At 48.0% G+C, this 20,599-nt stretch overlaps 1 protein-coding gene across 1 annotated transcript; it reads left to right on the top strand.

Annotated features, from left to right (window-relative positions):
• Positions 1 to 8,895: 8,895 nt before the first annotated feature.
• On the top strand, positions 8,896 to 10,023 carry LOC127690619 (neuropeptide Y receptor type 4). Its single transcript, XM_052190163.1, has one exon. The coding sequence runs from the start codon at positions 8,896 to 8,898 to the stop codon at positions 10,021 to 10,023; it is 1,128 nt and encodes a 375-aa protein (XP_052046123.1).
• Positions 10,024 to 20,599: the final 10,576 nt, after the last annotated feature.

Here is a 20,599-nt window from a genome sequence, read left to right as displayed (position 1 = left end):
CTTGGCTCGGGCAGCCAGATCTGCTCCTTACATTTGAAAGCTGTGGAGAGGTAGTTGTTTCCCGCCCTTGCTCGTGTCCGGTGACCCACCTTCACACTTCAGTCCTGAGCGCCAACCATATCCCTTTAAATTCCCTTCCCAATAGCGTCTTTGCTGTGGACTCTGGAGAGATAATTCTGCTTCCTGCTTGACTGAATCTGTCATATTGCTTTTTCACGGTCTTGCCTTTCCCTACCTAGATACTTTATCAACTGCCCAATGACAACTGATTTTCATTGTCTATGTTTGTGACCACTTATGCCAATTGTCTACATTTCTTGTTCTTCCCCACTTTGCTGTGATTCTGCTCTAGAACACAGGACATTTCCTTAATTCATTCTGTCACCCTTTGCAGTCTTGCTACATTGCAAGGGTAGCCTTGAATATACGATCCTCCTGGGGTTGGGATTATAGAACTATGCCGTCACCCTTGACTTGAAATGTTTTTTTAAATATATATATATATTTTAATAAGTTTATTATGTAAGTACACTGTAGCGTCTTCAGACACACCAGAAGAGGGCATCAGATCTCATTACAGATGGTTGTGAGCCACCATATGGGTGCTGGGATTTGAACTCATGACCTTTGGAAGAACAGTCGGTGCTCTTACCCACTGAGCCATCTCTCCAGCCCCCAACTTGAAATGTTTAAAAATTGTCAGCAATTATGTTGTATTTTCCTTTCTTGCTTTTTTAAAGTTTCTTTTGCTTCCTGCCAATCTGCATCTGTTATATGTGTACAACCAGGTCTGTAATCCAAAACCCAGCAGGAAACTTTTGATATCTTGCCATGTTCTCCTTTGTTTGCGATCCTTTGGATATATTTTCCCTGAGCTGTTAGTTTTCTGAGCACACTGGTGACTGTTTACACACGAGTAAGCAAATGTGCTTTCCCTGGGGTGGCCGATGTGGCATCATTCCATCTTCTAGGGAAATTTAGGACAACTGCTTTACCCATGGGAGCCTTGTGCTCTTGGGCCATGCTTGGATGGCTTGCTTAGAATGAGCAGATGTGTGTGTGTGTGTGTGTGTGTGCATGCACTCATGTGTGCACTGGCACAGGAGTGGGAAAATAGAGGCACATTTCATAGAGGCCTGGGTCGCTGACAATGAGAACAAATTTTCTGTGTGGAAAATAAGGCTTGAGGAACATTATCTGCAAATGAACTCAACAGTAGTCAATAAACACAAAGGGTTAAATGGAGGCTAAATCTAAGGGAGGCAACGATCAAAGAAAAATGCTCAGGGTGACTTGAACTGTTCACCATGCCTGAGCCCCAGGTCCTCCTAGGACTGTGATGGATAATTCAGCAAGGAGTATGAGGCATGACTCGGCCTGGAGAGGTGCTAAACTAGAAATGGATCAGCTGATCCTTAGGAGGGGAGAGCGAGGGGTGTGTGGGAGCTCAGTCTGGGGGTGCTTCTTCATACCTGTACTGAAAGCAACGAGATAGCTTCTGTGTCCAGACTGTGACCGCTTCCCACACTGGCTGTCACAGTGAGGACAGCAGCTGTAAGTGGGCCTGACTTCAAGTCTTAGGAATCGTCCATCAGGGAAAAGTGTCCTTCTGATCCTCAGCTTGGCTCCCTGGGCCAAGGAACGGACTGACCTCGAGTGAATGGAGAGATCAAGAAACATTCCTGGACAAGCAATGCCTTACCAGCAGCCCGGAGGGCTGAACGCACCTGATGCTCCCCCTGCATTCCAAAGAGATTCCTGTGTAACATTCGGAGGGATGGGCAGCGAGGCCTGGTTCTAAGTTACTAAGAAGATCAGGTGAGCCAGCTGTTCCTACAGCAGAAGGGAAGTCACAGCTGGGGAATGCAGTCTGCCAGCAGAAGTTTGCAGATAGGTCAGCTGGCCCTGGATGCCAGAGAGTGGGGATGCCAGAGAGTGGGGGTGTCAGAGGGTGGGGATGTCAGAGGGTGGGGATGCCAGAGAGTGTGGATATTCCTGGGTTTTCCACGGGACCTCTTCAGATGCTCCACTTGTACTAAGACAGTGGCTCTTAATCTTCCTAATGCTGGCACCCTTTAATACAGAGCCTCGTGTTGCGGTGACCTCCAATCATAAAATTATTTCATTGCTAAATCATAACTGTAATTTTCCTACTGTTATGAATCATAATAAAAAGATGTGATCTTCAGGATGTCTGATATGCCTCGCCCCCCGCCCCCCACCCCCTTGGTTCAGAACTACTGTGCTAAGGCCTGGTTCTGAGGCCACTAGAGGGCGCCGTTCCTTTCCCCAGCAGAGAAAAAGTGTCTAATAGCTAGCGGGAAACATGCAGGTCACACTAGGCATGTAAATGACAAGCTACCCACCTTTTAAAGGGTCATATGGTCCTAGAAAAGGACATTTAATCCTGGGCTCAAATCCTGTCCTTCCAGGAACAAGGTGAATTTTCTGGAGGATGCCCCACTTTTCTTTTCCTTCTCCTTCTCTCCCTCCTTTTCTTCTTCCTCCCCTTCTCTTCCTCCTCTTTCTCCTCCTCTTTTTCCGCCTCCTCCTCTTCCTTCTCTTCCTCCTCCTCTTCTTCTTCCTTTTCCTCCTCTTCCTCCTCCTCTTCTTCCTCTTCCTCCTCTTTTCCTTTTCTTCTTTGGTTTTTCAAGACACCATATCTCTGTGCAATAGCCCTGTCTCTCCTGGAACTCAGACTGTAGACCAGGCTGGCCTGGAACTCACACAGATCCACCTGCCTCTGCCTCTCAAATGCTGGGATTGAAGGCATGCGCCACCACACCCTGCTTGATAACCCGCTTTTCAAGGCTTAGTTTTCTTACTAGCAATATTGGGTGAGCCTAGCTAGTTAGACTGAGTGTGAGTTTCCCTCCCCGCTGAGGTCCTTTGCTAGCCCACGGGTATGGGTCATGGTCCTCATGTGTTCATATGAACAGTTTTGCAAAGGCTCCACAGGCAGCCCAGGCGCTTTGTAACTGCCGGGTGATGGTGACAGTGTCTGGGTTGCTGCATGAGCACAGAAGCCAGTGTTCACGGCTCTCTGCTGGAGATTTCTATATGGGCTGTGATTTCAGATGTTGTCCTCACAGAAGCCACCATTATAATCAGGTCCTGCAAAAATAAATTCCTTCTTCTGTCAGAGTTGCCTTCATCTGTGCACCTATGCGAGGCCTGGATGGTGACAGAGACAAGAAGATACAAGGGTATGGTCCAGCCATTCCATCTGCTTCTGCAGCAGGGCCACCGGAGGCTTGTGGGAGTGCGCTATACGATGGGGACATGGAAACTGGCCTGAAGGAGGGGCAGCATATTACAGCCTGTTCACCTGGGACGAGGGTGGTCCCTAAGGAAGAGACAAGAGGCATGGGGCACAAGCCACAGCCAGGGAACAGACGTCTGAGCAGGGCTCCTGTCCTAAACCTGGCTGCTTCCTGGCAGAGCGACTTCATTTGCTTCAGGCAGTTGCTCAGTGGTGGTCCCTTTGCTTCATGAGGGAGGCAGGGCTGATGGTACCCATCTCTCAGAGCAGCTGTGATGACTCAATAAGGTCATTTCGGTACTGTTTTCAGTATACCTTACGTGACAACTGAAGGACCACTGGCCACATACCAGGAACCATTTCCACCAGGACCCACCTAAGAGTCCCTGTGTGCGGCCCTCTAAGCTCAGACGAGTTTACCACGTGGCCTCTTTGGGAGGAGAAACCTTAGTGTATCAGAAACAATTACCCAGCCCCCTCATCTAGTCCATTGCCACAACCTTGCCTGCCTGGCTAGGATTGTCTTGATTGTTTTTCTGGAAGCCCGCCTCTTTCCCTCTGGCCACACTGCCCTAATACCCCACCTCTGCTGTAGGCCTGGCTGTGCCCTCTCTTTGGGCCACCTAAAAGAGGACACAGGTCAACTTGCTCTCTGGAATAATTCATTTCTGTCCTTAACTCATCCCTTTTCTGCTTCTCCGGCCCTCAGAGCTCCGAAATGATGATATGACACCGGGACTAGATCGTGGTCATTCAGCTCTGTGTTTACAGTCGGACTCACACATTTAATATTGGGCTGAATAGATAGAATGAGATTATGAAGGTGTCTGGTGTCTGTCCGTCACTCTCCCGCGCCTCCTCCCCGCCGCCTTCCCTGGATTTCTACCTGTTCTTGGAAATCAGAGACTCTCTAGCTTCCGCCTCCCAGGTGCTGGGATTGAAATGCCACCACGCCCACTATAGGAAAGCACATTTTCTTAGTACAGGCTGACTTGTGGGTCTTACTTGCGCCGCCAGCACCTCCGCTCCGGGGGGCTGGCCGCGGGTGCGGCTCCCGAAGTGGGCGGTGCTAGAGTTTTGTGGGCGGGTGCGGACTCCCGCTCAGGCAAGGACCAGCGGGTGGCCGGGGCTAAGAAGCAGAGCCAGTGAGTGCAGAGTCAGTATTCCCCCAGCGGGATTCAGGAAGTGCTCAAGGTACTCATCCTCCAGGACGCCGCTTGGCTGAGGTCCCTGCAGCAAGCTGTGCGCCTGGTGGGCTTCCCAGCCGGGACTTGGTGTCACATCTACAGGCAGTGGACCAGGGCTTGGCGCTCCAGTCTCCTCACCTGGGACGCGGTGGCCTGGTACCTCCAGGTGAGTGCATCTGAGGAAGTAAGTTACATATCTGAAGTGTCAAAGTGTGTGCCAGCAAACATTCATACCTGGTGACTGGTTGTGGAGAGTTGGGAGGATCATCTGCCAGCAGCCATCCATCCTAGGGTGATTGGCGCATTGTGCTCATTGGTTTTCCTTTGACTAGGAAAGGGGACAGCAGAACTTGGGGGCAGGGGTGGCAGTGGGGGGGGGGGTTGGTGCTGCACATTTGTGTCTTGGACTTCATTTTGAAACCTGGACACCCGGCTTAGGGAGGAGCTGAGCCCACTGAAGTAGGAGGATCAGAGTGGAGTGTTTGGGAGGAACTTTAGAAGACAGGTTGCAGATGCCCTTCCTCAAAAAGCAGGAAGACAAGGCCTTACCTTACCCTGAGAGCTCGTGATTCCTAGGAGACACAGGGCAGAAGATACAAGTGTCTGTCACTTGCCATTTTACTGAACTATAAGCCATGCCACAGTCCCACCAGGAAGGCATTAATAGGCTGAGCCCTATGGCATGGTCAGTAGTGGATCTGTAAACATGGCAGATTCATGTGGTCCCATCTAACGCTAGCTCCAGTTAAACTTTAATTTTTATTTTATGTGTATGCGTGTTCTGCCTGTTTGTATATCTGCGTACCACATGCATGCCTGGTGCTGCATATACACCAGAAAAAGAGACTGAAATCTCCCGGAACTGGAGATACAAATGGCTGCCCGCTGCTATGTGGGTGCCAGAAATCAAATCCAAGTCCTGAGGAAGAGTAGCCAGTGCTCTTAACCACTGAGCCACCTGTCCACCTCCATTGGTTCCATCTTAAGGAGGAGAGGTAGTGAGATGAGGGGCCCTGGACAAGGTTACAGATGCAGGAAGCAGAACTGGATCCCAGGTCAACCTGGCACCCCTCCTGCCAATCACAGATTTTTGGAAAGTGGAAAGAGAAGTGAGATCGTGCCAACACTGAAGCACAAGTGGTCAGGAGATGTTGAAGATAGATATATATCCCTGATCCATTGACAGAACCCCACTTACTACTTGTCTATGAAGCCAGGTCCCAGGGGAGCCTCTAAGGATGCTGGGATATAGTTCAGACACATGAAAGGATGTCCTCTGTTGGACAGTTCACTGACCTGTCCCACAAGACAACTCAAAAAGCCCAATAATGAATACCCTGCCTCTTCAGCCCTAGGTCTGAAGAAGTGTTGACTTGACTCTCCTTCTGGTGACCGCATTCACTCTCCAGGGTCACTGAATCCCCTAGGAACTGGCAGGGCGTGATAACCCTGGGTGGAAGGACTATGCAACGTCAGTTTATATTTGATGGACACCTATGATGAGCCATTTGGGTCTTGGGGACCTCTACCTGCCGGGAGGTGGCAAAGAAAGTTCATGAATGAGACTTTTTCCATTCACCAATTGCATCATTTGCCCAAAGAAGACAGACGCTGATCTGAAAGCTGTCCAGGGGATAGGAGGTCCATGTTCCACTTTCCTACTGTCCCCAGTTTCTTTGTCATCCCTTGCCCTAAGTCTGAGCCTGACTGCCCCGCAGTACAGTTGCCACTCACTGTCTCTCCCTTATAGTGCTGAAGAAACTGGGGCTTAGTCGACCTTAGTGACTCCCAAAGCCGCTGGGCTGATTCAGGGTGGCAGAGACATTATTTAAACCCAGGTCAAGTGACTAAGGCCGACTTAGGATCCCAGCCTGGTAACCTGCTCCCTTCAACCTCACGGTCTTGCTCCGGCCTTTCTTAATCTCAGTCTCTTTAGTCCTAATTGGTGGCTGAGCCACAGAAGTTTCTCCTCAGACTTTGGTGGCACCTGCTCTTTCCTTCCTCACCTGGCTCTATCCAGATGTGCCCCTCAAGGATGCTCCACCTTCAGCGAGGAGTCAGCTCTCCTGATGCCCCGGGGCTCAGGGTTTAAGTGACTGGTCAGCAGGGCTGGTCCTGGCTCTTAGGCAACGACCCTGCGAGCTGGCTTTGCCTTGGTTTCTCTGAGATAAAGGACACGAGTGAAGGAAAACTCTGCATGCTGCCTCTTTAAATGTCCCTTTCCTTCTGTCTCAGCTTTTTCAGAGCCTTGACCTGCCCTCTACATGAGGTGATCCTTCTGGAACACACATGCTCGCTGCCAGCCCTTTGGTGGCTCGCCTGTCATTGCTGGGAGCCTCAGCTCTCCATCCTCATCATTTCTCCTTCCCGCTCCCTCCTTGGCTCCGGCTCTTCCGACTGCTTGCTGGTCCTAGAAGGCCACCATCCTTCTATTCTCTATTCTCTATTCTCTATACTTTGAGCTCCGTCCTCTCCTTTGTCCATTTGTCTCCTTTTCCAGATTCTACACCGTCTCTTCTTTCTTCCTGCCCTTAGCTCCATCTCTGATCCCCGGGTACCCACAGTACTGACTGTGGCCGTGAGGTCTGTCTGCATGCCCAGTCATCAGCTTCTCCATCTTAGGGGACCACGACCCCTCTCTTTACTCTAGGGCTCTGTCCACACTGGCCAAGCAGATGCAGGAAGCAGCGATCCTTGCTTGGAGCCATCCCTGTCTCCCGACTCCCTCTGGCCATGCTGGTTTTACCCCACACTGATGTCCTTCTCTTGGCTGATGGCCAGACGAGGTCTGGGCTTCTTTTCCTTTTGCTACCACTGGACCAGGGCATCTGGCACAGATTCATGTAGCTGTGGCTTCTGTTTCCTCTCAAATCCTAGTCCTTGTGTTTGGCTGGGCATATTTCATCTTGTTATATTTGGCCAAATGCTTTTGTGTCCAGAAGACAGTGGTGCCAGACAAACCCTTACTCCCCCGAAGAGTTGGCGGCCCATATATCTAGACTGTAAGCTAGTTATATCCATAGTGAATTTCATTGGTTTTGTAAATAGCCAGGTGAGACTCACATCCACTGATCAGGCCAAGTAAACGGTGAGTGACATTTGTGACAGCTAGAAAACCAATTTTACTGATCTCTGGCTAATTTGGCCTTTCTGTCAAAACTTCACTTGATCATGAAGATGAGTGTATATTGAGAGTGAGATATATATTCAGAAACAGGCCTGACTGATGGCATCAAAGAATGATCTCAAGGAGACTAGTCTGATAGGAATACCATTTTTCAAAATTGGGTCCCTAAACCAAGTTCAGCAAAACCCAACAGACAACTTGTTAAAACACAGATTCCTTGGCTCCATCCCCCGATCACTTCCCTGTTCCCTCTGGTGAGGGGCTCTGGAAACTTCACTTTGGACATGCCCCTGGGATGACTCTGATGTTTAGTGAAGGTTGAGAATGGAAAACTTGTGGGATTAATAATGCCTGGAAAACTCGTGTGCTGATCTGTAAGAGGACGTGCACCAGTATGCTGGTTGACCCCTCATGTCAGGCCCTATCAATGGCATTACTGATTGAAGGATTTGAAACCCAGGGTCTGAAGAGTCAGTGTTGTTCGAGGATCCATTTGTTCAGGAAGTCCAAGTGGAAGGTTAGTCAGTGCCAGGGGATGGAGGTATGTCAGGTGACATGAGCATAGGTATGTTGAACAGAGGATGAGAAGCATCACATGTTGGTGGCAGATGTGTGCATGGGTATTGTAGGCAGCATGGACAAGACAATGTACTGATGAACCAGTCTTCATCCCTGGCTGGCCTCACTTGTGCTATGTGTCACCTCAGAAACAAGGCAGGCAGGATACTAGGATCTGAAACCAGGAGGGTGCACTGTGTGCCAAGCCCCAAAGTTCAGGTCCCATGGATGTCATGAAAGACTGAGAGGGTCACCTTAGAGGATCTATTGCTGTCTTTGTTAGGATAAAGTGATAAAGGGCTCTCTGTGCTCTAATTTCTTTCTCATTAGAACAGCCTCAAATCCTGAGGTTAGAGAGAGCTTGCTGGGTAAGTTTGTCGGCACCTCCAAGACAGTCAGGTGTCCCATTAGCTGTGTGAGTATGCACAAATGGCTTCCTGTGTGGCTTCTAGGTTCTTTACCAATGAACAAGGTTGATAATACTTGTCAGAATAAAGTAGCTAAAATGCGAAACACTGAGCACAGTCTGACATGCAGCACATGCTGACTATAAGGTAGTGAGTAATGGATGCCTGCCTCTTACCTTAAGCCTTACGTGATAGCTCTCAGTGCCATGAGATACGAACCTTCTCTCTTGCTCTTATCCTTACCTGGTTCCATTTTGGATGCATGGTCCTTGAGTTCCATTTGTTTGCTTTGCAGGTTGCACCTCTGAAGTGGGCCCTTTAGTCCTGGAGTTCCTGGATCTCCTCACACCCACCATGAATAGCTCTCACTTCACAGCCTCTCTCTTCCCAGGATCCCTACAGGGTAAGAATGGGACCAATCCATTGGATTCCCTCTATAATTTCTCTGACGTCTGCCAGGATTCAGCAGACCTGTTGGCCTTCATCATCACCACCTACAGCGTTGAGACCATCTTGGGGGTCCTGGGAAACCTCTGCTTGATATTTGTGACCACAAGGCAAAAGGAAAAGTCCAATGTGACCAACCTACTCATTGCCAACCTGGCCTTCTCTGACTTCCTCATGTGTCTCATCTGCCAGCCGCTCACAGTCACCTACACCATCATGGACTACTGGATCTTTGGCGAAGTCCTTTGCAAGATGTTAACTTTCATCCAGTGTATGTCGGTGACAGTCTCCATCCTCTCACTGCTCCTTGTGGCCCTGGAGAGACATCAGCTCATTATCAATCCCACAGGCTGGAAACCCAGCATTTTCCAGGCCTACCTGGGCATTGTGGTCATCTGGCTCATCTCTTGTTTCCTCTCCTTGCCCTTCCTGGCCAATAGCATCCTGAACGACCTCTTCCACCACAACCACTCTAAGGTTGTGGAGTTTCTGGAAGACAAGGTCGTCTGCTTTGTGTCCTGGTCCTCAGATCACCACCGTCTCATCTATACCACCTTTCTGCTGCTTTTCCAGTACTGCGTTCCTCTGGCCTTCATCCTGGTCTGCTACGTACGCATCTACCAGCGCCTGAGGAGGCAGAGGCGTGTGTTTCACACGCACACCTGCAGCTCACGAGTAGGGCAGATGAAGCGGGTCAATGGCATGCTCATGGCCATGGTGACTGCCTTTGCGGTTCTCTGGCTGCCCCTGCATGTGTTCAACACCCTGGAGGACTGGTACCAGGAAGCCATCCCTGCTTGCCATGGCAACCTCATCTTCTTGATGTGCCACCTGTTTGCCATGGCGTCCACCTGTGTCAACCCTTTCATCTATGGCTTTCTCAACATCAACTTCAAGAAGGATATCAAGGCTCTGGTGCTGACCTGCCATTGCAGGTCACCTCGAGGGGAATCTGAGCAGCTGCCTCTGTCCACTGTGAACACAGACCTCTCCAAGGGGTCTGTGAGGATGGGTAGCAAGCCGACCTTCATATAGTCAGGTCTGGACTTTTCCCTACCATTTTTGACACACTCTTTCACTTAGCTAAGAAAACATATTACAGGCTGAGATAGAATCCTGTCATTTCTGGCTTTTGGGGTCCAGATAGGCTGGCAAGAGACTTGCAGCTTGGCATTCAGATGGTTTAGCCATTTGCTTCTGGGAGAATTCTGAGTCAGGATTCTGCAGATCACAGAGGGAACTCTGTGTCTCGAGCTGCAAGGGTGTTAGAGACATAAATGGCTGACCCTCCTTAACAGCCACTCAGCACAGATGCCTGGCCCAAAAGCCTTCATCCATGTCCTGACCATTCAGCTAACCTGCCCTTGGTGATGTGCTATGCTCTTTCAAGAATGTGGTGTTTCAGTACGGGTTGAGTATTGGTAAAAGCAGGTGCTGGGAGTTGGGAGTCTGCATAATAAAGTACTTGCTGAAAAGAACAGGGGTAATAGGGATGGGCTATGATAAATATGGCTGTCTTACCTATGGCGGTCAAAGCTCAGAGCCCCTCCTGGCTGCTGAACGGGGTCCAAGTCAACCTCAGTGTGTGGACTAGACAGCTTGTCCTTAGAAAGAAGGAGATGCCAAGACTGCTCCTCATCCTCATAAGATAGGTTGTTGTGGTCCACTCCTGTGTGAATAGAGCAGTCTTCCAATAGAGTAAACACAGTAGTGTCGTGGGAGACAGCCCCACACTGAACAGGTCTGATGGACTTTCTGTTCTGGTCCCTTACCAAGCATATGTGCGACTGATGTCCTGGACAGCTGCCTTGGCGCCACCACTTCTTTCTACCTGTCGCAGCTTTTGGCTGCATCTCCAGTTTAGTGATGGTTTTTGTTCCTAGATGTGAGACAATTTCTTTTCTTTTGAAGTAGGGTCTAACTGTGTAGACAGGCTTGTCTAGTGCTCCTGCCAAGCCTCCTTTCTGAGCACTGATTACAACATAAGCCATCACATACATGAAAGATTAGCTTTGGAAGCACTCTTGTTATCTGGTATAGTTTTTTGCTGATTACTTCATATGACTGACTTTGAGCAAAACCCAGACTCTCAGGCCCACCCTGGTAAGATGACATTGTCTGAACTTACAAAGACCTGGGGCCGCAGACTTCTCTTCTCAGAAACTCCGGAATGTAAGCTTTTATTAATTAGGCTCAATGAAGCCAAGTTGCTGGTAGTCCAGATGAGATGTTTGGTGAAGGTGTTAGGAATCGGGCTGCAATGTAGACACTCCACTGAGTATGTTCTGGTTTCCTTCCTGCTTAGTTAGGATGACATTAGCCTAGCCGGATGGTTGTTTCCTGATCCTGGTATCCTGGTGTCCTGGTGTCTCTGGTATCCTGGTGTCCTGGTGTCCTGGTGTCCTGGTGTCTAATGGCCCTTGAGATTTCTTAGTTGCCAGCTTCTTTGATGTTTACTAGTCCTAAGTACGGTCTGAAGAGCAGCGATCCTCGAAACTGGAGCCTGTTAGATATGCAGAGTCTTTGTTGTCCCCACAGATATGCTGAATGCAAATCTGTATTTGGTCAAATAAGTAGGCGAATTGTAGGCACACAGAAATCAGGAGGCTTTGCTTTAGGAAACAGAAACCCTGAGGCTTGGGGTTGTGGGGTGAGAGCGTGCAAACATGCACTCTAGGGTCTGGAGAGGACCTGTGTTCTGAGCCTATCTTTAAACTTTGAAGTGCTGAAAAGGTATGCTCAGTTTTGGCTGTCATTTCTCTGCCTGCATGTGGACATATTTCTTGTGAAGCTTTTTCATTATTTCAATAAATACTTGCCCAATACACGGCTTATAAAATTCCACCCATAGGGAGCCCGCCCTCTGCATTCTGCTGTGTTTCACTTAAAACAGTTAGCAGTTTTCGTCAGTTTCCATGGCTGCTTACCAGAAACTGTGTCAGTAACAGCTGGGACCTCTCAGTATTTCTATGTAACTCCTCACAGGCTGCTGGGGAGGACTCCCGTGGGGAGGTTGGTAGTTGCTCCCTATGGAGGAGTGGTAGGTTGGAGCTGGAGACATATTCCTGCAAGAAGGCCTGGGATTTCTGAGACTCTGTGAAGTCTTCTCAAACCCTGGCAGCAAGAGCTCAGCCCTGTTTAACTCTGGCCTTTTCCTCTTAAATAAACAGTCTTGACTTGCTTTTTCCATTATAAAAGTAATCATATTGTAAAATAAACGGAAAACAAAGGAAGTTGTCGTTTTTGGGACTCATTTTTAGGTAGTATATAATATATATATGTTTTGAAAACTGTGATTGAAATTAAATAGTGTATGTATTTATATTTACATGTATATACTATTTAAGGATCATGTACATAATATTTAAGGATTATTCCACCTTATTGCTATGAGACTTAGGCTGCTATGGAACTAACTTTATCATCTAAGGTGGCCTCGAATTCATGATTCCCCTGCCTCTGTCTCTCGAGTCCTGAGATTATTGGCTGGCACCACCACAGATGTCTTAGTTTATTTTTTTGTTCGTTTCACCTTAGAAATTTCTCCTTCCTTCCTTCCTTCCTTCCTTCCTTCCTTCCTTCCTTCCTTCCTTCCTTCCTTCCTTCCTTCCTTCCTTCCTTCCTTCCTTCTTTTCTTCTTTCTTTCCTTCCTTCTTTCCTTCCTTCTTTCCTCCTTCCTCCTTTCTTCCTTTCCAACTTAGGTTCATGTATTTGAATACTTAGTCCTCAGTTAGTGGAAGTGTTTGGGGAGGCTGTGAAACCTTTAGGAGGTAGAACCTTGTTGGAGGAAGTACCTCACTGGAGGTGGGCTTTGAGGGTTTGCAGCCTTGCCTCACTTCCTGTTCTCTGTCTCTTTTGACTTCTAGTGTGGAATGAGAAGTGAGCTCTCGGTTTCTTGTTCCTCCACCTCCCCCCTTCACTCTGGACCTATCCCTCTGGAAACATAAGTCAAACCCTTTCTCTCCAATCTTGCTTTTTGTCAAGAATATTTTATGGCAGTAACAGAAAAGTAACCAACCCAACTGTATAATTCATCATCTAAACTGGGGGGTACTCAAGCCCTGCTAATATCCATTCTGGGACAACAGGAAAAGCTATCCCAGGAAACAGGAATGGAAGGGGTTCCTACAGTAGATAACTCCAACCCTTTCACACAGCTTAACCACAGGTGTCTCTGTCCAGCCCACCTTTCCTGTCCTTTGCATTCTGGTCGTATCATTGCAAAGGGTACACAATCCCCCAACATGCCTGGGCTTTAAAATAAATATATTTACTGTCATTATTTCCCTTCCTGCCTTCCTGAAATCCTCTGCCTCTATCAATGACTAATATTTCACTCACCATTTAAGTAAGTTTAAATCCCACATTTCCTTCAAAACACAAGCTCACTGTCACTATGAATTATTGCATACATCCAGCAAATACTGATAGCTCATTATGTGGCAGGCACATGGTGAACAAGACCGAAAGAAATTCATCATCTAAACTGAAGTTCTATTTTTTTAATTGAATTAAATTGCTTTTTACTTATTCACTTTATATCCCTCCCAATCCCTTCCTCCTCCCAGTCACCCCTTCCCACAATCCTTTCCCCACCCCCTCATCTTTTCCTCTCCCTTCTCTCAGGGTGGCCTCTCCCCTGGCTATCCCTAAACCCTGGCACTTCAATCCCCTGCTAGGCCGTCCCTCTCCCATTGAGGCCCAGTAAGGCAGACCAGCTAGAAGAACAAATCCTGCAGACAGGATAGCTCCTGCTCCAGCTGTTGCAGACCCACACGAAGGCCAAGCTGCACACCTGCCACATGTGTGTGAGGAGGCCTAGGGCTATCCTTTGGTTGGTGGTTCAGATTCTGAAGGCCCCAAGGGTTCAGGTGAGTTGACTCTGTTGCTCTTCCTGTGGAGTTCCTATCCCCATCAGGGCCTGCAATCCTTTCTCCTATTCTTTCACTAGAGTCCTCAAGGTCCATCTACTGTTTGGCTGTGGGTGTCTGTATCTGTCAGAGTTAGCTGCTGGGTGTGGTCTCACAGAGGACAACTTGCCCTTGTCTGCAAGCATAACAGAGTATCATTAATAGTGTTTTAAGTACTGGTGCTTGCCCATGGGATGGGTCTCAAGTTAGCTCGGTTATCAGTTGACCATTCTCTCTCCATCTCTGCTCCCCCCCCCCATCATGCCTGCATTTCTTGTAATCAGGATGCAATTTGGGTTTAAAGTTTTGTGGGTGGGTTGGTGTCTCAATCACTCCACTGGGGTTCCTGCCTGACTACAGGAGGTGGCCTCTTTAGGTTCCATATCCCCAATGTAGTGAGTTACAGCTAAGGTTGCCCCCATTGATTCTTGTGTGCCTCCCTTACCCCAGATCTCTGTCTTATCATGGAGATGTCCCCCACCCCCTCACCCCTGTCAGTTACAGATTTTGATGGCCATCTAGCCATCTCTTCTGTCCTTCCCCACACCTGATCCTGAGCCTCCCCATTCCCCCTCCTCACTAGTTCCCTCCCTCTATCTGCCTCTTGTGACTATTTTATTCCCCTTTCTAAAGTAAGATTCAAGCCTCCTTGCTACAACCACTTTGGAAATCAATTTGAAGGTTTCTTTGAAAACTGGGAATAGTTCTACCTCAGGACCCAGCTATACCACTCCTGGGTGTATACCCAAAAGATGCTCCAACATCCCATAAAGACACTTGCTCCACTATGTTCATAGCAGCTTTATTCATAATAATCAGATTTTCTTCAACTAAGAATGGATAAAGAAAATGTGGTCCATCTACACAATGGAATACTATTCAGCTATTAAACACTAAGACATCATGAACTTTGCAGGCAAATGGATGGAACTTGAGAATATCACCTTGAGTGAGGTAACCCAGTCCCAAAAGGACATACGGGGTATGTACTCACTTATAAGTGGATATTAGCCATAAAATACAGGTACCATGCTACACCCCAAATAAATAAACTGATGTTCTTAATCCTGCCTTTTATGGGCCTCTTATGTATGGTCCTAGGATAGGCACTGTGATGTGCTGTCCTTTCTCCTGTGCTGTGGATTTCAGGATTGAATAGACACATCCATTGTCTTACAAGATTGCAAACTCATTGAGAGCAAAGCCCAGGAAAACCTTGTTATATCCCTGGGACTCTCGTGAGCAGGTGGCCAGAGCATGGCCACGTGCAAACTGAAGAAGATTATTTACTTAGCTTAAAGACGACTTTTCTTTTTTGACAACCTGTTCAAGGTTCTCCAGGAACCCGTGCAGGATTAATCAAAGAAACAGCTGAATCTCTAATGACCCTAAAGAACTCCCCACCCTGTCCTCAATTTTGTGACTCTAGGAGGATGTATGGCTGGGTAATCATGGTTTGACTCAGAAATCAAGGCTGGGTGATGGTGGTGCACATCTTTAATCCCAGCACCCAGGAGGCAGAGGCAGGCAGATCTCTGAGTTTGAGGCCAGCCTGGTCTACAGAGTTGTCTTTCAAGATAGCCAGAGCTACACAGAGAAACCCTGTCTTGAAAACCAACCCCACAAAAGACTCAGAAACCAAACTCTGCCAGAAAGATTTTATTGTAAATACTCACAAGCTTAGATTAAATTATCAAATTTATTAGAAATTGTTGTATTAATTTGGTGACTGAGAGCACAAAACAAAGCAAAAATTCTAGGTGTATGGGGAGAAACTGTAACAGGAAGCTCCCATCCTAGGGCTGGAGAACAAAGGGACCAGTTGGATGAACTAAAATTGGGAAGCTGGGGACTGTGAGAGCCTAGTGGGTAAGCACACTTGGACAAAGCCAGCACAGCCATTCATGGAATGGATGGAAAACTTGGAGCATGGTGGTCAGCTAGCCTAGCCCAAATAGTGAGAGACCTGCCTCAAAAGACAAGGGGGAATAGCAGAGGAGAATATTTGCCATTCTACTCTGGTTTCTGCAAGTGGATGCACCAGCGAGTGCATCTGTACATGCATGTATGTATCACACACATACACATGCACACACACAAATATAAATAAGATAAAACTGAGAAGCTGGAGAAGGGCCTGACTGTGCTGCTGTCTCATAGGGACATACCCTGAGGCTGCTTCTAAAGGTGTTAATATACAAACTGGACTCCTTCACATCTTTGGGAAGAACAGCTACTGATTGGAGAAGGAGGAACAGGAAGTATTCCCAGAACGGGTAGCAGACAGAGAGCGTCTGCCCAGCCAGCCTCTGCCCAGCCAGCCTCTTGGATTCCCACTAGTACACTGGATTGGCAGACTCTTTTGGGAAGAACTGGTCACACAGATAGGGGCTTACGGAGCCATTGATCACGAAGTGTTTGGAGCTGGATGGGAGGTGCTAACTGACTGGTAGTGTGTCACTTAGAGAAAGCCTTGCACTTTGGTCAAGGCTGCAGAGCTTTATACTCTACAGTCTACAGCAAGACCTGCCTGCAGCTGATGCCCTTGTAGGGCCTCATTCAGGGTTGCTGAAGGTCTGAAGCCTGACCCAGAGCCCAAGTAGAAGCTGGGCTACTCAACTCGGGGTTCCCTGGATGCTGGCACGTGTTACATTCTTGTTAGTCTATTTTGTACCTGTGGTCTTGCCCAGGTGTGGGTCTACTGTATGTCTGGACACTGCAAGAGTTCTCTGGAGTTCTTGGAGATTTCTAGTGTCTTTGGGGAAGGAGGTACGGTTCTTACCTCTGAGACTCTCATCTGAATCCTGCGATGCTCTCTGAACATGCCAGTGTGACGCCTGTTAGCGTCACCAGGCTTCTGGATTATTCCATCCCCCACTATGTGTCTGGCACTGGCGGGTGCCAGACTTCAGGATTACTTCTGAGAATGCCTTTCAAATAGCACAGGCTTCCAAAATATCCACTATGGCAGCCACTGGCCAGCTGTGACTTGCCCATATTAAGAGGTGCAAAGTGTAAATTACACAAAGATTTTTCAAAACTCATGTACCACGAAAAGAATGTGAAATGTCTCAAACATTTTTAAGACTGATTATGTATTGAAATGGTAATAGTTTAAACTAAGGTATGAAATTTACTTATACCCTTCTTTTTAATTAAAAAAAAAAAAGCTCTAGGTTCACTGAACAATTTAAGAAAGCATAAGGATTTTCTGTATGCCCAAGACCCCTACTGAGGCAGAGACTCCCCTGTTGCCCACATCTCCACTAGAGTATTACTCACCATGTTACAGACCCAGAATGATCAGAGTCTATGACCTAGATGCTACTGTTCAGTCCTTGGCGATGCCCATTCCATGGGTGTAGACAAAATCATAGTGACACATGCTCACCGTTCCAGGGGTACATGTCCACTGTCCTGAGGACCCTGGTGCTCAGGGGTACATGTCCACTGTCCTGAGGACCCTGGTGCTCTGCCTCCTCACCCCACTCCTGTCTGCTGGCAGTGGCTTCTCTCTACTGTGCTTTGTTGACTGTCCTGAAGCTGGGCTCACAAACCACGAAGCCTTGTCAGCCTGACCTCTTTTGCTCCATTAGCTGCATGTAAGGTTCCTCCAGGTCCTTTTCCTGGCTTGTAGCCTTGGGTTGTTACTGCAAAACCGTTTCTCAGGGTGGCTCTGCTGTCTTGCTTCTCCTTCAACAATGAAGGACACTTCGACCTCTCCCTAGCGTTAGATGTTAGGCTTGCTTGTCCTAATCTTTGCACAGTCAACTCATTGGCATCTATGGTTCTCCTGTGACATACGGAATGGAGCGCCTTCCTGCGTCTCGCTTGCCTCTGTGTATCTTCTTTGGCAAGTCTTTTATCCAGTTTTGAACTGGACTGTTTTCAGAGTTCTTTGTATATTTTTAGATAATAATCCTTCACGAAATACATTCCTCCTAGTCAGAGGAAATATTTATCCCAATCTGAGGCATATCTTCTTTTCAAAATGCACATTTACATTGGGCGTGGTGGCACACCCCTGCAATCTCAGCACCTGGGAGGCAGAGATAGGCATGTCTCTGTGAGTTTGAAGTTAGCCTGGTGTACAAGTGAGTTCCAGGATAGCCAGGGCTATTGCACAGAGAAAATCTGTCTCAAAAAAAAATTACAGTTACAACATGGCTTTTATCTCACTTTAGGGGCAGCACTGCTGTAAGGCCACTCAACTGTGACATAGGTGACACATGTTCTTCTGTGTTGAGGGAACAAGAGGTCCTTTAAGCTGTCTGCTCGCCTAATGTCACATCTTACATTTTTAATAGAAGTCTGGCAGGAGGACGCTGGCATGTCACCAAGTATGCCAGGGAATGCCACTGAACCAAAAGCAGGGACGATGGCCCTGACTCTGCATCCCCAACCATCTGACTGGACTCCAAATCTGTGTCCCTTCAGGTTCACAGCCCATGTCCCTGAACCTCTCAGCCTAAGGTCTTGTTACTCTCCTAGATGATCTCATCAGCTCAGCAGCCCAGGTCATTGCCCCAGAACAGGAAAGTACACTTGATTTTTAACTTATCTTTGTCTCAGTGCTGTCTGTGGGCTGCAGAGCGATGTTCTGTAGGGAGTGTGGGGTGCAGGTCCTGGGTATAGCCTCTGGCTTCAGCTTACTCAGCAGGGGCTGCCACACCCCAGACAAGCAGAGTCTTGAGCAGTGCAGGGAATCAGAAGATGATGAGGCTGCCCAGAAAATCCCATAAAGGACTTGCCCCCCTGCCCCAATCCTCCCCTTACTGTCCTGATACTGTCCTCAAGTGCATGATCCAGACTTCTTCCCAACCTGGAGGTTAACGGAGCACAGTGTCTAGTCCCCAGCCTCATCCTTGTCTAGAATTGACCTGGGCATCCAAGGAGCCTGGGTGCATCCTGATGGCCACCAAGTCATCTTGTCATTGTGTAGTGAGCTCCATGTCACCGTCCTGACTGAGGACCATACTGAGAAGGACTGGAGGTCGGTATTTCTCTAGATCTCAGCTTCCATGTTAGTTAAATGGATATTTGTACCAGATCTCAAATGCCATGGTTTCTTTATCTCTGGTGGAACTGGAATGGTTTTGACTCTCCAGCCTCTCCACAGAATAAAGCAGAGACCCTTAGGCAAGAGTTAGGACTTAGCGGAGCACCTGACTGTGGAGGAAGTTCAGGTTTTGTTCTGCTCCATGGTGCCTCACGTTCATGAGCGATTGCTTCATTTTTCTCTCCTGAATGCCCAGGGCAGAGTTTGATTTTGTGGTTCGATTAGTTAATTTATTCTTTGAAGTTGAGATTAGCCCTGTCAGAGCTGTATTAATCGCTATTAAAAGCCAGACAACAGAGTCTTTGTTCCCAGTTATTCCTAAGAGGTGTCCTGCACATGGTACTGGATAAAAAGCTATAAATGTTCAACAAGTTGAGAAAAGAATGAATGACTGGTGTATTGTCAGCCGGGGCTCCAGCCTGGGGTCCAGCCTGGGGTCTAGCCGGGGCTCCAGCCTGGGGTCCAGCCTGGGGTCCAGCCATGCTGATCCTGCACTATGAGGTCAGGACAAACACTTTCCTGACAGGAACTGTCTGCCTCAGTCTCACTCCATCTTCACTTGGCTGGCCTGGCTCGGGTGGGGAAAGGTTAGTGGCTAATCCTCATGTAAAGAACATGAGGTCTCTTTCTCTGGGAGAGTTTCTCCCACAACCATGGCATCGGTTCAGTTGTGCAGTCTTCCAGTTGGCCAAACACCAAAGCCATCATCCTCTCTTTGTCCTTACAACCTACAAACTCGACAAGGTCTCAAATGATGGAGATGCTTCTCCCGATTTCGCCAATCCCTCCAAAGTGTCTGATGATCCTGGCCACTTTCGTCACTTTTCCCTTGCTTCTCAGCTGACTGCCATTGTGATTTCAACAGCTGCTCAAATTAATTATCCTTCAGAAAATGACAGATGTGGAGTTTGGATCCTCACTCTGCTTGAGGTTTGTTGTTTTATTTAAGTTCCTCCCCCCATTAGTTTTCACGATGTGATTACCATTTGTTCTGTTGTCTTTCTGTTCCTTAATGTGCTACCTTTTGTCCAACTTGATGTGCATTGTGTCTCTGTACATCTTTCAGTTCTGGGTTTAGCCTTTCTGGCTCACTTGCTTATTTTGGCCTCCTCTGAGCATGCTCTCGAGGCTTTGTTGAGCATGAAGGAATCAAAGCCAGAAAGAGGAAAGGACAGTTCTTGCTGTCTTCTCCCCTGCCTGTCACCATTCGAGCACAGGTGTTGGCCCTCTGCCTCCTGGGCAGCTACCAGACAGTGAGAGGAGAGTGGCCTGGTTCTCTCCATGAGGAACAGAGTTAATAGATGCTTGGAGCTGATGTTAGCCTCCAACAGGGAGCAAGGTGAGGCCAGGCCACAGCCTTATCTTCCCAATGATAGTGTCTCAGCATCAAACAATGGCACTGCAAAGGAGACTCTCCTTCCAGAGCACTGAGCTAGAATTTGGGGTCAAGGGGGGGGGAATGAGACTGACCACCCATATTTAAGCAAAGGGAACAGTGAGACTTAATAGAGTCAGAAAGAGAGAGATAGAGACAGAGACAGAGAGAGATACACAGAGAGACGCAGAGGCAAACAGAGGTGAGAGAAGAGGAGAGAGGAAGGAGAAGAAGGTGTTAGATGACTGCATCCTGCCAGTCCTTTGG

The sequence above is a fragment of the Apodemus sylvaticus genome, chromosome 8 (genome assembly GCF_947179515.1).
Source record: "Apodemus sylvaticus chromosome 8, mApoSyl1.1, whole genome shotgun sequence".
Taxonomy (NCBI): Eukaryota; Metazoa; Chordata; class Mammalia; order Rodentia; family Muridae; genus Apodemus; species Apodemus sylvaticus.
This window is presented reverse-complemented; position numbering and strand designations above follow the sequence as displayed.